This window comes from Alexandromys fortis, unplaced genomic scaffold, assembly GCF_014885135.2.
Source record: "Alexandromys fortis isolate MF-2015 unplaced genomic scaffold, M_Fortis_MF-2015_v1.1 scaffold_57, whole genome shotgun sequence".
NCBI classification, from domain to species: Eukaryota; Metazoa; Chordata; class Mammalia; order Rodentia; family Cricetidae; genus Alexandromys; species Alexandromys fortis.
In genome coordinates this window covers 10,014,295-10,029,788 of record NW_026067941.1, presented here as the reverse complement: position 1 = coordinate 10,029,788, position 15,494 = coordinate 10,014,295, and the positions used below count along the sequence as shown (strand labels likewise).

The following is a 15,494-nucleotide window of genomic DNA, read 5'->3' as shown; positions in this document are numbered from 1 at the left end:
TATATATAAAATCTTGTAAGTTATTTAAGTATTCCCCTTCTTCTGAATTTCATTAAAATGCTCTATTTATAGCACAAGAAGAAATATAGATTATTCCAGTGAATTGCTTGTCTGGGTGCTTGATTAATTAAAACTGTTTTTGGAGTTTGTCCTTAGTATTAATAAAATAAGAGCATTTCTCTGATGTGAAAATTTGAAGTAGATTTGCTGGCCTGCTGACCCTGCTGTAGAGTCAACTAGCTAGAAGTGAGATTGGAATGAATATAAATTATCTTGGGATGTCACACCAGTGGAGAGCACAATACCATGATTATGAGGTCACTGCTCAGCTATGCTTGACAGAAACTTTTAGATGTGCGGTGAGGAGAAATGAAGCATAAATCATCTCAGGAGAAGAATCTATAGTGCAGGACAGGTGAGAAAATATAGGAGAAATGAATGGCTAAGACACCTAAAAGGCAATTCAATTCCTGGTCAACTAGTAGTGTTCTATATGGTGTAGGCCTATATGTTTCTACTCCGGAATGGCACACCTATCCTTTAAACCATATTTATGGTCCACTTTCCATCTGAGTGGGCCTCTACAGCAGGCATAGTGTATAACACTCAGGTTAACTCACATACCACACTCCTCACTTGCTTGCAGCTGCCTGACTTCTGAGGAATTGATGAACACTTTTTCCTCTGTTGGGAATTATTTCTCTGTATAACACACAACTTTTGATAAATGCTATGCTGAAGCAGAAAATTGTGCCCACTCTTCACTTACAGAAGTGTTTTCCTCTGCTTTCTTCTAGAACTTTGAGTTAAGCTTTTTGCAATTAGGTCTGTGTTACAGCTCATTTGTTTTCATTATGGTGTCCATGACAGTACAGGTTCAGTTTTTGTGTCTGGTTGTTTCAGTATAATTTGTTAAGAACTAACCATCTTAATGTACTATAACTTGCTGTCCACAGCATGATATAGGTTTCTCTTCTTAATGTCCTTCCTAATTTTTTTAGCAGTGTATTATAGATCTTATCCAATGTTTTTGCTGAATTCCTTTGTAAGTCATTTGTCACTGATATTATTCTAAATATTGCTATTTTCTGAAGTCCATTTTCCACATCTTTAAAAATAGTAAATTTGACATTTGATTTATTTATGTTGATCTAATATCATGTGATCTTACTAAATTTACTAATTGCTTCTACTTAATGATTCCACAGGGCCTTTTAACTTAAAGAACTTAGTAGTCTACAATATTTTGTTTTTGTTTTTGTCCCATTTTTGTTGCCTTGTCATTTTTGTTAAAATTTGATTAATGATAGCAAGAAAATTTGATGATTTGTTCCTTGTTATAAGAAGAAAATTTTCAATAACTATTAAATATGATATTAGCTACAAATTTTTGTTAGTAACTTCCATCAGATTGAGAAAGTTTGCATGTGTGACTGGTTTTCTTAGAGCATTTACCTTGCACAAATGCCTCCCCTCTTCCCCAGATCTGTTCCTCTCTATTTTGTCTTCACATCTCACTGTGTCCAATTCATTTTTTCCAGTGTGTGTGTGTGTGTGTGTGTGTGTGTGTGTGTGTGTGTGTGTGATTATCCACTGGCTCATATGACACATACTAGTGACTAAATGCCCAAAGAAAAATTGCTTACTGTGTTGCAGCCACCCTTGACTGCCGATAGCTCCTCAGCTAGAGATCTCACCAGCCCCTCCTTCCCAAATCCATGCTGGAATTGTAGCTTGGTTGATTTTACTTGATCTTGTGCAAATAACCACAACTGTTGTTGTTATGGGGTTGACCAAGAAAGAAATCTGGATTTGTAGTTTCCTTTTAAAAGATTACTTTTTGATACACAGTTCTTCACAGATGTCAATGTGAGTCTATTTCTAAGCTCTGTTTCTCCAGTGATGAAGATTCACATAGAATTGATAGGCACATACTTGTTGTGATTCCCGATCATCATTTTAATATCTGTTGCAGTGATAAAGAAATTTCATTTTGCCTCATTGGCTTGATAGTTTTCATCTTTGATCATTTGTCTTTATTCCTAGGATCAATAAACCAATTGATCAGATTATGAGAATATCATCCTCCATCATCCTCTAACTCCTGTTCATTGACTGAAATTTCCAACTTCTATGCTATTTTATGGTTTCTTTCCATTGATTTTTTGCTTCCTATATATGGTTATATGTTCCTATTTCTTACCATATCTAATACTTTTCTTGGAGTCAAAATTATTCAAGTTTAGAACTAGCCATATTCCCTTGAAATATGGAAGCAGATATGTGACAGACCACAGAGGCTATTTTTGTCTGACTGCCTTGGACTCTATACAGCATGATCTCAGCATGTCTTTCTGATGGATCTCTTCATCAGTAGTATCTTGAAAAATGTTAAGGGCTTTATATATCTCACCCAGACTGCATCATGTATTCAGTGCGAGATTAATCTTAAAAATTATCTTTTCCCCTCTTTCTATCTCATCTTTATTAAGACCTCCAAAGGAATTTAGGTACTGGCATTCATTTTTGTGTCCATGTTTTCTCTCATAAACTTCTTCAGGTTTTAGAGTCTATGAAAGTACAATTTGATATAGTCAGTTAGAGCTGGGCAACTCAAACCTCAATAGTATGTGCCCAGGGCTAAGAAGATGCTCCAAATGCATGGACAAAAATGTTTATTTCTGTAATTTTCAGGAGTATTCTATACCACACTTCTCCAAGGCCAAGTGTTTTGATGTTTTTCCTACATCTGCACAGCATTTCAGATTTCAGACTATGCTAATATCCACAGCAATAGCCTAATGTAGCTGTTTTGGGGTGGCAAACTTCGAAAACACAACCCCAGTAATTTACATTAATGTCTGAAATATGTTTGAATCCATGAGGTGGGTACCTAGTATACTCAAACATGCACTCACACATGAATCACAGTTTCCAGAGTTTGTGACAGTTGGAGAAACAGACAAAACATCCTACTATATTTTAAGAATTTCCATAGAAAATGCATTTTGCTTGTATTTTCATGTGGTTACTACAATTGTGCTCTGAATCTATAGGAACTGAAACACTGATGTGGGAGTGTCATATCAATCTGTTGATTTCATTGGTTGAGCAATAAAGAAACTGCTTGGCTGGTCCTGATAGGTTAAAAGATAGGTGGGAGGAGTAAACAGGAGGAAGAGGAAGTGAGGTCAGACTCTGCTCTGCTCCCGGACAGACCCAACAGCTCTGCTCTCTGGAGCAGCGACACCATGCTCAGCTCTCCCGGGTAGACTTGACAGCTCTGCTCTCTGGTGCAGAGGTGCCAGGCTCCGCTCTCCCAGGCAGCTCCGACCCAGGATGGACGGAGGCTAGAATCTTCCCAGTAAGTGCACCTTGGGGTGCTTACACACATCATTAGAAATGGGCTAGTCCAGGTGCGAGAATTAGCCTGTAAGGGCTAGAGTTCATGGGCCAAGCGGTGTTTAAATGAATACAGTTTGTGTGTTGTTATTTCGGGCATGAGCTAGCAGGTGGCCGGGGTGCTGGGGACGCAGCCCCGCTGCTCCTATTTCAACAGAACACCAGTGAAATTCTGTTGTCTTCGAAATGTATTGCTTTCAGGAATAATGTCAGTTTGGATGCAGGAATCTCTTTGATATAAAATGTATACTGAAAAATAATCTGTATACTTGAACCAATTTTACTAGATAATGGAAATACACACACACACAGAGAGAGAGAGAGAGAGAGAGAGAGAGAGAGAGAGAGAGAGAGAGAGAGCATGCCTTTACCTAGCCTGTAATGTGCCCTTCTAGAAAGGTGTAACTTCTACTCTGTAGCAATCTGTCAATCTTTGAGGCTGAATAACATAATTACATAATTTGCCACAAACACTTGCCAAAGAAACCACAATCTATTACTGATTTATGGTAATTAATTAAATATTCTGTCTTAGAACAAGGCTCAGTTCAAACAAAGCCTGAATCTACAAGCTGTACACATGCTGCACACATGTGTAAGGCATGGCTGTGAATTCTGTCATAGACCCATCACTGTGAATCTGATGTGAACCTTGCCGTCTAATCTGGTGAAGACACCAAGAGGCAGGAGATGCCTTTATTCATTTCAGAATTAGAATTGTGGATGACACAGTGCTAACAGTTTTTAGAAGTTTGGCCTCGGGGCACTGTTTTATTTTATCTAGTGATAAATCTCTCTTACAGAGAATGTGACAGATTTTCATTTAAAATTTATACTTTTGTCACCACCACATATTTGAAGTACATTATTCATGGTTCTTCTTGCTAGCCTCCTTTGCTTATATAGACTGATATTCTGTATAGTACAACTAGAGATTCTCCAGTTGTTTCTAGTGCAGTGAGAGCTACCCTGAAAGGATAAATTGACCTTGAGCTGCCACTCAAGAAATTAATGCAGTTGGTGATGTCAGGGGATAGGAGTGGATTATAGAAGGGACAATGTGCAGATAAAAGCTCAATCTTTTTTCCTTTTCTTATTGATTTTTATTGAGCTCTATATTTTTGTCTGCTCCCCTCCCTGCCTCTCCCCTCCCCTTCAACCCTTTCCCAAGGTCCCCATGCTTCCAATTTACTCAAGAGATCTTGTCTTTTTCTACTTCCCATGTAGATTAGATCTATGCATATCTCTCTTAGGGTCTTCATTGTTGTCTAAGTTCTCTGGGATTATTAATTGTATACTGGTTTTCTTTGCTTTATGTTTAAAAACCACTTAGGAATGAGTACATGTGATAATTGTCTTTATGAAAATTATGCTTTCTAGCTCCATCTATTTGCCTGAAAAATTTAAGATGTTATTTTTTCTGCTGTGTAGTACTTCATTGTGTAAATGTAAAAAATATGAATCTTTAAGAAAAAATTGTGTGAGGTCTTGATGCTCTCTTGCTATAGGACAGCATGATAGAACTGGGGGAGAGACTAGGAAAGTAATTTCAATGAACTTTACCAAAAAACGCACAGTTCATTTAATTCTATTCATTTGCCTTCAAATTTCCTGGTATTCCTCTTTTTAACCACTGAGTAATATTTTATTGTGCAAATAATCATATTTTCTCTATCTATTTCTCAGTTGGGGTACATCAAAGTTGTTTCCAGGTTCTGACTATTACAAGCAAAGCTTCTATGAACATAGTTGAGCAAGTGTCCTTGTGGCACGATTGGTACAACTAAATGTTCTTTGGGTATATGTTTAAGGGTGGTATAACCGAGGCTTGTTTTAGGTTGTTTCCAAGTTTTCTCAGAAACAACCCAAATGATTTCCACAGTGATTGTACAAGTTTGCACTCTCATCAGCACTGGAGGAGTGTAGTCGGAGACTATTCATTCATTTCCCTGCCACCCAGACTCAGATAATCACACAGAAACCATATTAATTACAACTTTGTTTGGCCTATTAGCTCAGGCCTTTTATTAATTAACTCCTTCATCTTACATTAACTCATGTCTATTAATCTATGTATTGCCACAAGGCTGTGGCATACTAATAAGGTTCCAGTGAGAAAGACAAACAGGTTATCTACTCACTCACAAGTGGATTTTAGCTGTAAAATAAAGGACAACCATACTACAATCCATAGATCCAGAGAGGCTAGACAACTAGGAGGGTTCGTGGAGGGATATCCAGATCTCCCTGGAAAGGGGAAATAGAAGAGCTTTCATGAATGGACTGAGTGTGAGTCTGAATGGAAACATGAACGATCAGGTTGGGAGGATAGAGAGGGAGAATACTGAAAGAGAGTACTGGAAAAAAGGGGCATTGCAAGGCAGGTAAAAAACTCATGCACGGGAATCTCCCAGAAATCTGAAAGGATGACACCAGGTTAGACCCCCCAGCAATAGAAGATACATAGTCTGATCTGACCATTTCCTCTGACCAGATTGGTGCCTAAGTCAATTGTCATCAGAGAGGCTTCACCCAGCAACTGATGGAAACAGATTCAGACCCACAGCCAAACATTAGGTAAATCTTGGGAAATCTTGTAGAAGAAAGAGAGAAAGGATTATAGGAGTCAGAGGAGTCAAGGACACCATAAGAGAACTCACAGAATCAACTAAACTGAGCTCATAGGTGCTCAGAGAGATGGGACGGACAACTAGGGAGACTGCATGGGACTAACATAGGCCCTCTGCATATGTTATAGTTGTTGATCTTGTTCTCTGGTGGGAATCCTAACAGTGTGAACAGGGGCTGTCTCTGACTATTTTGCAGGCCTTTGGGAATCTTCTCCTCATATTGGATCACCCTAATACATGGGGAGGTGCTTAGTTTGACTGTAATTTGAAATGTCGTGTTTTGTTGATATTCATGAGAGACCTGCCCTTTCCTAAACAGAAAAAGTGGTATAGGACAATTCTATACTCTGTCAATTATGTTTTAAATAAATTCTGATTGGCCATTAGCCAAGCAGGATGTATAGGTGGAACAACCAGACAGGAAGTAGAAGCGTGGAAAGGGGAATAGGAGAATGCTGGGAAGAAGGAAGCCCATTCCTCCCCAGTCCTGCCCAGATTATGGAAGAAGCAGGATGTGACCTGCCCCACTGAAAAAGGTACTGAGCCATGTCGCTAACATAGATAAGAATAATGGATTAATATAAGTTTAAGAGCTAATAAGAAGCCTGAGCTAATGGGCCAATCCATTTATAACTTATGTAGACCTCTGTGTAATTTCTTTGAGAGCTTACTGGCTGTGGGAACTGGGCAGGACAGAAACCCCGACAAGCAGGCCCCTAGTATTACAGAAGAGGAGGAATGGATTGAGGTATGGGAATTGAACGGGTTGGGGGGAAGGATGGTGAGGAGAGGAGGGAGGGGAAACCGTAGTTGGGATGTAAAATAAATTGTTCATTTGCATGTTTGTTTTTAAAATGCACAGAATTTTTGAGTGAAAGGCAATTGTCTACGGATTAGGATATTTTGCGGTGAAGTAATGGACAGAACTTTTCTATGATCCTCAAATATGTAAGTGATAATGAAAGACAGTGAGTGGCATGGCTGTTCGGGCACACAGGAGAGACTTGTCCTATGCAGATAATGGAGATGAGATACACACTCAAGGAGGAGACCACCTGTGTCCTCCACACCTATAGGTTCTTAGACAGCTTGGACTAGCCTTATTTTGGAAGGTGGTATATTGACAATACATAATGATTAAATTGCACAGATCTGTAAAGTGACTATATGACATTAGCACTTTCAATGCTGGAAAGAAACTGGTTGAAAAATGGGTGTTTTTTCTAGAAGGATACGGTGTGGAGTCCTGTGAAACATTTAGAAGTGAATGGAAAGAGCAGAGACACATGGAGTGTTTCATTTACCTTGAGTTCAGAGGGATTAGTGTATGAGGCAGTACTGCATCTGTAATAAAGTAGTATCCTTAAGACTACACACATAATGACCAGATAAGGTGTCCCCTAAAGACATGGCTGGATCATCACTGCTCCACTCTTTGTTTGAGCAGTTTACACAGGTACAAAAAGAACCAGGCTTGCCTTTTCTCCCTTTGTACTTCAAAAACGAAAATACAAAGTAGTGAGTTTTCAGTGAGTCTGGTTTTATTCCATGCTTTTTCAGACCCAGGCCAGCTGGCCTTGGTGAGTTCCCGAAAGAACATCCCCATTGTCTCAGTGTGTGGGTGCACCCCTCGTGGTCCTGAGTTCCTTGCTCTTGCTCTCTTTCCTTCTGCTCCTGATTTGAACCTTGAGATTTCTGTCTGGTGCTCCAATGTGGGTCTCTGTCTCTGTCTCCTTTCATCGCCTGATGATCCTACTGCATGAACTGGCTTTGTGGGAGCCTAGGCAGTTTGGATGCTCACCTTACTAGACCTGGATGGAGGTGGGTGGTCCTTGGACTTCCCACAAGGCCGGGAACCGAACTGCTCTTCGGGCTGATGAGGGAGGGGGACTTGATTGGGGGAGGGGGAGGGAAATGGGAGGCGGTGGCAGGGAGGAGGCAGAAATCCTAAATAAATAAATAAATAATTTAGAAAAAAAAACAAAGTAGTGGGTTTTTAATATGACATTTTTATTTTGGGGTATTTTTATTATACCTTAAGAAGAGAGAGGGGAAAGGAATCAAGAACAGTGATGGGAGTCTAGAAGTTATAGAAACTGGTTCTCTTCTTCCACTCTGTGGATCTTGGGGAACAAACTCAGGATGTTAGGATTGGTGGAAAGTGCCTTTACCCAGTGAGACCTCTCATTGGACAGACATTCTCATTTTCTGTATACACATATTTAAGTTTTGTTCTTATATGCCTCCCTGGTTATACCCAATTCCTCCCCTTTGGAAAGTCTCTCTGCTTTCATGTCATGTAGACCTACTACCTCCTCTTATTCTCTCCCTCACATAAATACTTTTATAATTTCAATTTATAATATGTATGTGTTCATGTATGTATAAGTTTAAATCTAGATCTGTATATGAAGGAAGATAGAATATTTGTCTTTATGAATCTGGAATATTTCACTTAATAAGTAAGTCTATGGAATAGCAACTTCAAAGATTTTAGTTACAACACAAAGAATGGTATATATAGTTGTGTGATATTGTATTTTGAATTTCTGTACTGATTTTCCAGGGGCTGCGTAACTTTGCAGTCCTATCAACTCGGAATAATGTTTCCTCTTTTTCTATATCATCACCAGCATTTTTCTTTTTTATAACAACCACTTTTTTCCTATGGGATGGAATTTCAATTTAATTTTATTTGGATTTATTTGAAGGATGTTTAACACTTTTTCAAATATTGTAAGCTACTTCTGCTTATTCCTTTGATAGTTGTCTATTCAATAATTTTTTATTTATTATGTGGATGACCTTAAAGTGTTAGCAATATTTCCCACTAAATCTTCCAGGTGTCAGGTTTTATATTAAAGTATTTTTCTCTTTAAAATTTAGTTTTGAGAAGAGAAGAGATATGGATATCATTTTCCTCTATGTGTGGATTTTCCAACATCATTTAGAAATATGTTAATGTATTATTTGATACACTCATACATAAACAAACACAAACACACTGTAGTTGCATAATATTTACCGCCTCATCACTCCTCCAACTAACTCCCTTCCATGTCACTTTCCCAGCTTCGTGTCCTATCTTTCTTTTTTTTAATCTTTCCTTTATATGTTGTTTATAACTTACTGAATAACCTACTAATAAGTGCTGCTCATATACTCATGGATGTGGAACCACCCCCAGGAGCATCATTCAACCAGGGTACACATCAAGAAAGACAACGTTCTCACCCTGTCCTGGCCCAGAAACCAACTACAGGTAGTTATTCAGTAAAGGGAAGAGATTAGCGATCCCCTCCTTTGTTTGTGCTAGAATGGTGAATGTCATAGCCTTGTATAGGTCTTCTGAAGGTCACCACAGTTTCCATGAGTTTATGAACAGAAGGACTCAGTCATGTCCTGAAGACACTGTTTAACCCCAGTCCTTTCCAAACTCTTCTTACAATCATCCTGCCCCCCTTCTGAAACATCCCTGAGTCTTGGTTAGGAAGAGAGGTGACACAGATGTTCTATTTATGGCTGAGCACTACGTAGACACCTACTCTCCACACACTGACCAGTTGTGAGTCTCGGTATTAACCATGCCCATTATACAGAGATGCTTCTCTTAGGAAGCCCAAGAGCTGCACTAATCTATGTATATAGAGATCATGCTTTAGAAGGCACTTAGATACTATACACATTAAGCAAAACAAAACTAGTTTCTCCTTCAGAGACTAGCCATGATTCCTGGCCAGATTTGCAGTAACATGCAGGAACTTTCTTCTGTAGAATGGACTTTGAGACTGATCAGAAAATGGTAAATTGTTTCTCCCAATATCCTTTGTTGAAGAGGTTGTCTTTTTTCAAAAGTGTGTTTTCGAAGCATTTTTTAAATTTGGTGGCTATAGCTGTGTGACTTTATTTCTGAGTTCTCAATTCTATTACACAAGACTATTCTGTTTTTGCTAGCATACTGCTCATTATCAAAATGGTGGAATGGTGCCTACTGAAAGTGTGATATTTGGTGACATTATTATTGTTGCCATGAATACTGGATGAAAGGAGAAAGAGGGTGCAGGATGAGAAAAGCACAAAGCAGACAAAAGAGAAGAAAAATGAGAGCTGGAAAGGCGGTCAGCCTCACCTCACCCAAAAGGAGCTATTTCAGAATTGTCGGCCTATCACTCCTAGACTGAAATGCCTACTTATATGAAATCTCCTGTGATTGACACTGGTTGCAGTTAATTTCTGCTGCTTCCTTCCCACCCAGAGCAGCACCTGCTTCCTGAGTTGGCTCCAGGGAGGGTTTGTGCGCTGAGGGGAAGGCACATTTCAGTGCTGTGGACAGGCTGCTGGCACAGAGGTACAGTGCTGAGTCTCCTGCCTCAGAGGACTGGATTTCCAAGCTGCAAGGTGAGTTCGAAGGACACTCAGCTGGGAATCGATTTTTGACCATGTCTATTTGTTGAAGAACTTCTTGATTCTGAAAGCTAATCAAGAATGTAAACTCATTGTTGTTATTCTGTTTATACCAGAACACAACAGGATGCCCCTTTTCAGGGCTACAGCTCATCTTTGCTTTCTGTTCTTTCCCTTTGACCAGATATCTTGGATTCTGGATGACTTTGGCATTCAAAAGGCCTAAAAGAGAAGGAAACAAAAGATGTGAACACAGCCCAAAAAGGACCTTGACAAGGAAAACTACTTGTATCTGGGTTGACAATTGCAAGACAAAGTTTGTTCTTTTGTGTTCATAACTCACCTGCTCCCAGGAGACAAAGGGCTGTGTAGCAGAGGAGCCTTGTAGCCATGGTGGCTTAGAGGGAGGAAAGGGGTGAGGTTTTCTCATTCTTCAGCAGCAGCCTTCCTGTGACGTGACCCCTGTAGGCTCATAATTGTCACTTTCCTAATTCACATTACTTCTCAATGTTGTTCATGGTACTTGAGGGAATCTTTTACCTTAAGACTGCCAACAAACTGGGTGATATTTTTTATGTTTAAATTTATTTTCTAGGTCTAAGGCTGCATTAATTTGGTGGAAAGAGCTTGCCTTGAAGGTATAACTCAACATTGCCAGTAGACTACACAGTAATTTTAAATAGACATCTAGTGTTAAATGGAGAAATATATAAGACAAAAAATAAGAAATATATAAGACATGGCAGTATACCATGTCTCAATAGCCACAATTCCGGGAATATAATAATGTAGAGTGATTATAAAAGTAGGTGTAAAATTTTTGGTATATATATTTCTATTGTTGTCTGAAGATTGACAAAAAATTGGCTTTGTTTCTGGAAGAAGTGGCTATGGAAAACCAGGTAACAGGACACGGATGCATGCACAGAAACATGAAGTGCTCTTCTCACTGTGAATCTAAGGGGAAAATAAAAGTGAAGGGGTTGCATCCAAAATAAAATACCTTCCATGTGGCTTTAAACACATACATGTGACCAGAGTTGGGTATTCCCTGAGAAGTCCCCCATGAGATCATCACAACTTGATTCTGCCTTTAGAGATTAAAATCCAGGCTAAGAAAGACTGAGGCTGATCTTTATCAGGCTGGTGAAATGATACCTGAAGAATCTGTAATCTTTAGCCAGCATCATATCCCTGCTGTGAGTACTGCAGGAAAGGAAAGAGATGCTGGGCACGGCACAGAGAGAAGAACACATTGCAGACCAAAGAAGAAAAGGAAATATGTGATGTGGGAACATCTGGCTCAGGCTGTTTCAAAGCTATCAGCTTGCCGGCCCTTGACTTCTGAACACACTCTGGCTTTTTGAGAATCAGGCTGTAGCTCACACTAGCTCCTGTTAATTTCTGTTACTCATTTTTAACTCACATCATCACCTGATTCCTGGGTTATGTCTGTGACTGGTTTGTGTGATAAACAAAATGCACACTTTAGCACTGTTGACAGACTGCTGCCTCTGGCCTACAGAACCAAATCTCTAGTGTCTGAGGGCTGGATCTCCAGTCTGCAGTCTGCAGGGTGAGTTTGAGGGACATTCTGTGGAGAATCACTCCTTGAAAAGTCTGTTTGATTCTGAAACTGAACAATTTTAATTGTTTTCTTTCTGTTGATACCAACGAACAAATTGTGTTCTTTTCTAGGATTGCACCTCATCTTTTTTTCTGTCCTGTCTCTTTGATCAGATGGCTTGACGTTTGAGTAATGTCAGCATCAAATGAACCCTGAAAGGAGGAAACAGAAGTGGCGAACACAGGAGAGATGCTGACAAAAAGGGATTGGTCCTAGGATTGCAATCTCAAGACAAGGATGGACCTTCTGTGTTCAGGACCTACCTACCTGCTTCAAGGAGATGAACTGTTACATAGTAAAGGAGTCTAAAATCCATGGCAACTTATAGTTAGGAAAATGGTGAGGTGCTTTCTCTCTTCATCAGCAGCCTTCCTGCAGCATGATCCTCTTGCAAACTCATGATTGTCTCATCATTTGCTGAACTCCCTCATGCTGTCAATAGAATACTTTTACATGACGTCATCAAATTGACTGGGTGATAGTTCATACATTTAAACATATTTTATATTGACCTCATAAAAATCCAGACAATCTATAAAATATTATAAAACACATAACAAAATAAACACTTTGTAACAGTACCATCAGCAGTGACTTGGTCATAGTCCCCCTCCTCTCTCCTCTCTCTCTCTCTCTCTCTCTCTCTCTCTCCCTCTCTCTCTAGATGTATATGTGTAAGATTTTCTATTTAGCCCAAGTTAGGCTCAAACTTCTCATCTTCTATCCTTACTTAGCATTCTAGCTCTTTCAAGTTATTTTTAAAACTACATATTTGATTTTACTTACTATTACTTAAGTTCCCATCTGTGTTTTATAATCAAATGATGTCTTTAGAAAAAGTGAGAGTCTGAAATGTCATGGTGTCCTAACACTGCTAGACTCTCTCTGCGAAGATCACAGGAGAATTTCGTGAGATAGAAAGGAAAACGGGGAAGTCTAACACAATTTAGTGAAGTTTTAGAATTTTAGAAGAGCCCTCCAGAGATTAGGTCAATAACAAAAATAGCGTAAATACACATCTCCATTTCTTAAAAACCAGGATTCGGAGTTGAGGGAATGCACATTTCAGCACGGTGGGCAGACCGCTGCAAAAGTACAGTGCTGAATCTTCTGCCTCTGAGGTTTTGATTTCCAGGGTGAAGGACCAAGTCTAACTGCTCAAAATTGTGTTGATTCGCATAGCAAATCAAAAAAATTAACTCTTCATTCTGCCTTTGTTAGTACAATAAACAGCAGGGTGTTTTTTTTTTTTTTTTTTTTTTTTTTTTTTTTTTTTTTTGCAGGACTGCAGCTCATCTTTGACTTTTGTCCTTTCCCTTGGACCAGATGTGTTGGAGTCTGGACAATACTGACATCTAAAGAGCCTAGAAGAGAAAGAAATGGGAGATGGAAATATAGCCTGGTACAGATGTTGACAAAGATAGAGAGTTGGATCTGGGACTGACAACTTCAGTACCTGGAAGTTTCTTTAAGTTTAGGTATTACCTGTCCCCAGGAGACAAAAAGATACACAGCAAAGGGATCATACACCCATGGCCATACTGGAACAGTGAAGGAATTAAATACATTCAGTTTTGTCACCAACCTTAATGACATGTTTTCTTGGCAGACTCAACAGTTATGTTACTGTTTTGTGTTATCTTCAAAATGTTCATGGCAACAGAAAAAGAAAGTTCCCTACACAGTGACTATAATTTGTTGATGGTTCATCCATAGAAAAGTATTTCATAACTGTTTTCCTAACATAAACAGTATAGCCATATTTTGAGACATCCCAGAAGCAACATATATTAGTTTTAAAAATGCTATATAATTGTTATGTAATACTTACACTAATATTTTCTTGCAATTTCTTCTTACCCATTTGGGTTTTTTGTTTTGGTTGTTGTTGTTGTTTTGACAGGGTTTCTTTGCAGCATTGAAGCCTTTCCTGGAATTAGCTTTTGTAGACCTGGCTGGCCTTGAACTGACAGAAATCTGCCTGCCTCTGCCTCCCAAGTGCTGGGATTAAAGGCATGTACTGCCACTGCCCGTTTTTGTTTCTTTTTAAAAAATATTTTAAATTTATACTTTGAAAGATTCATGCTTGAGGACAATGTGTCTTTCCCCTTTCACTTTCAACACCCTCCCAGGAACTACCAGTACATATTCCTCCCAGTTTCATCAATTAATTGATTATGATCCCCTGAGATCAGTTAGTGAGATCCCTACATGTGTGGACATGAATTCATCCAACAGGGTATGAATACCCTTTTAATGGCCACCCACCAAAGGAAATGACTTTCCCTCCCCAGGAAGTCACAAAGTCACAACTCTCTCTCTCTCTCTCTCTCTCTCTCTCGCTCTCGCTCTCGCTTTCGCTCTTGCTCTCTCTCTTTTTTCCTCTCCCCCACTAACATATCTCTAATCTTTAACTATCTCCCCTTCTTACATCATTTTCTTTATTATTTCTTTTTTTTCTTTTTTTAACATACCAATCCCAGTTACCCCTTTCTCCCCTCTTGCTCCCCACAACTTCTCCTCTTCCCACCCCTCCATTTGTTCCTCAGAGAGTGTAAGGCCTCCCATGGGTCATCAAGGAATTCTGTCACATCACTGAGGCAAGACCAAAGCCCTCCTCCTTGTGTCTAGGCTGAGCAAGGATCCCTTCATAAAAATTGGACTCCAAAAAGGCAGATCATTCATTAGGGATTTCTCCTGGTCCCACTACTGGTGGCCGCACAATTCATCATTGTTCCATGATGTTTCTTTTTGTTCAATATGTTTCTTTATCATACTACTGGTGACATCTTGGGACAGAGCATAGCATTGTGGAATATATAGAACCTACTGTCACTGCTAGAATGGCTTAATCCAGACAGTGGATAGTGTCAGGCATGGGGAATAGCTTGTGTACCTTTATGTGGAACTGCAGATAATGGGTGATTTTTGTAGAGTATTTTGTAAATATTCAGTTATTTAAAGTGAAACACACGTGTTACGATAGCTCATGTCTCTACCTTATGCTTCCATCCATACTACATCATTAAGAGATTATAACATTTCATTGTTTTATATATATATATATATCATTGTTCTGTTCAAAAATTTCTGTGCTAACAGGAGATTAAAGTAAAATTGGTTTATTTCCTGGAATAAGCAGATATGGGGGGAATACTATGTGTGATTTATTTTTTTTTTTTTAAAAATAAGGTTTTTATTATGTATGACTTATACAGGTACTTCTATAGGCCTTAATTAATTCACAAAGAAACATGGCTTTTTTGTTTCTTTGTTTTTTTTATTTAACATGATTTTTTTATTGAGAATAGGAAAAAAAAGTTTCCGACTCCTCCCAGCCTCCCATTTCCCTCCCCCTCCTCCCACTCTTCTCCCCCTCCCCCCCCTCTTCTCCCCCTCCCCCCACTCCTCTCCCCCTCCCTCTCCAATCC

The 15,494-nt window shown here is 39.1% G+C and overlaps 1 gene segment (V, D, J or C); it reads right to left on the bottom strand.

Annotated features, from left to right (window-relative positions):
• Window positions 1-15,494, bottom strand: part of LOC126505181 (T-cell receptor beta-1 chain C region-like) — a 306,961-nt gene that overhangs the window by 223,591 nt on the left and 67,876 nt on the right. Inside the window, 1 exon segment of the C gene segment in view lies at window positions 8,204-8,213. Coding sequence covers window positions 8,204-8,213 — 10 coding nt within the window.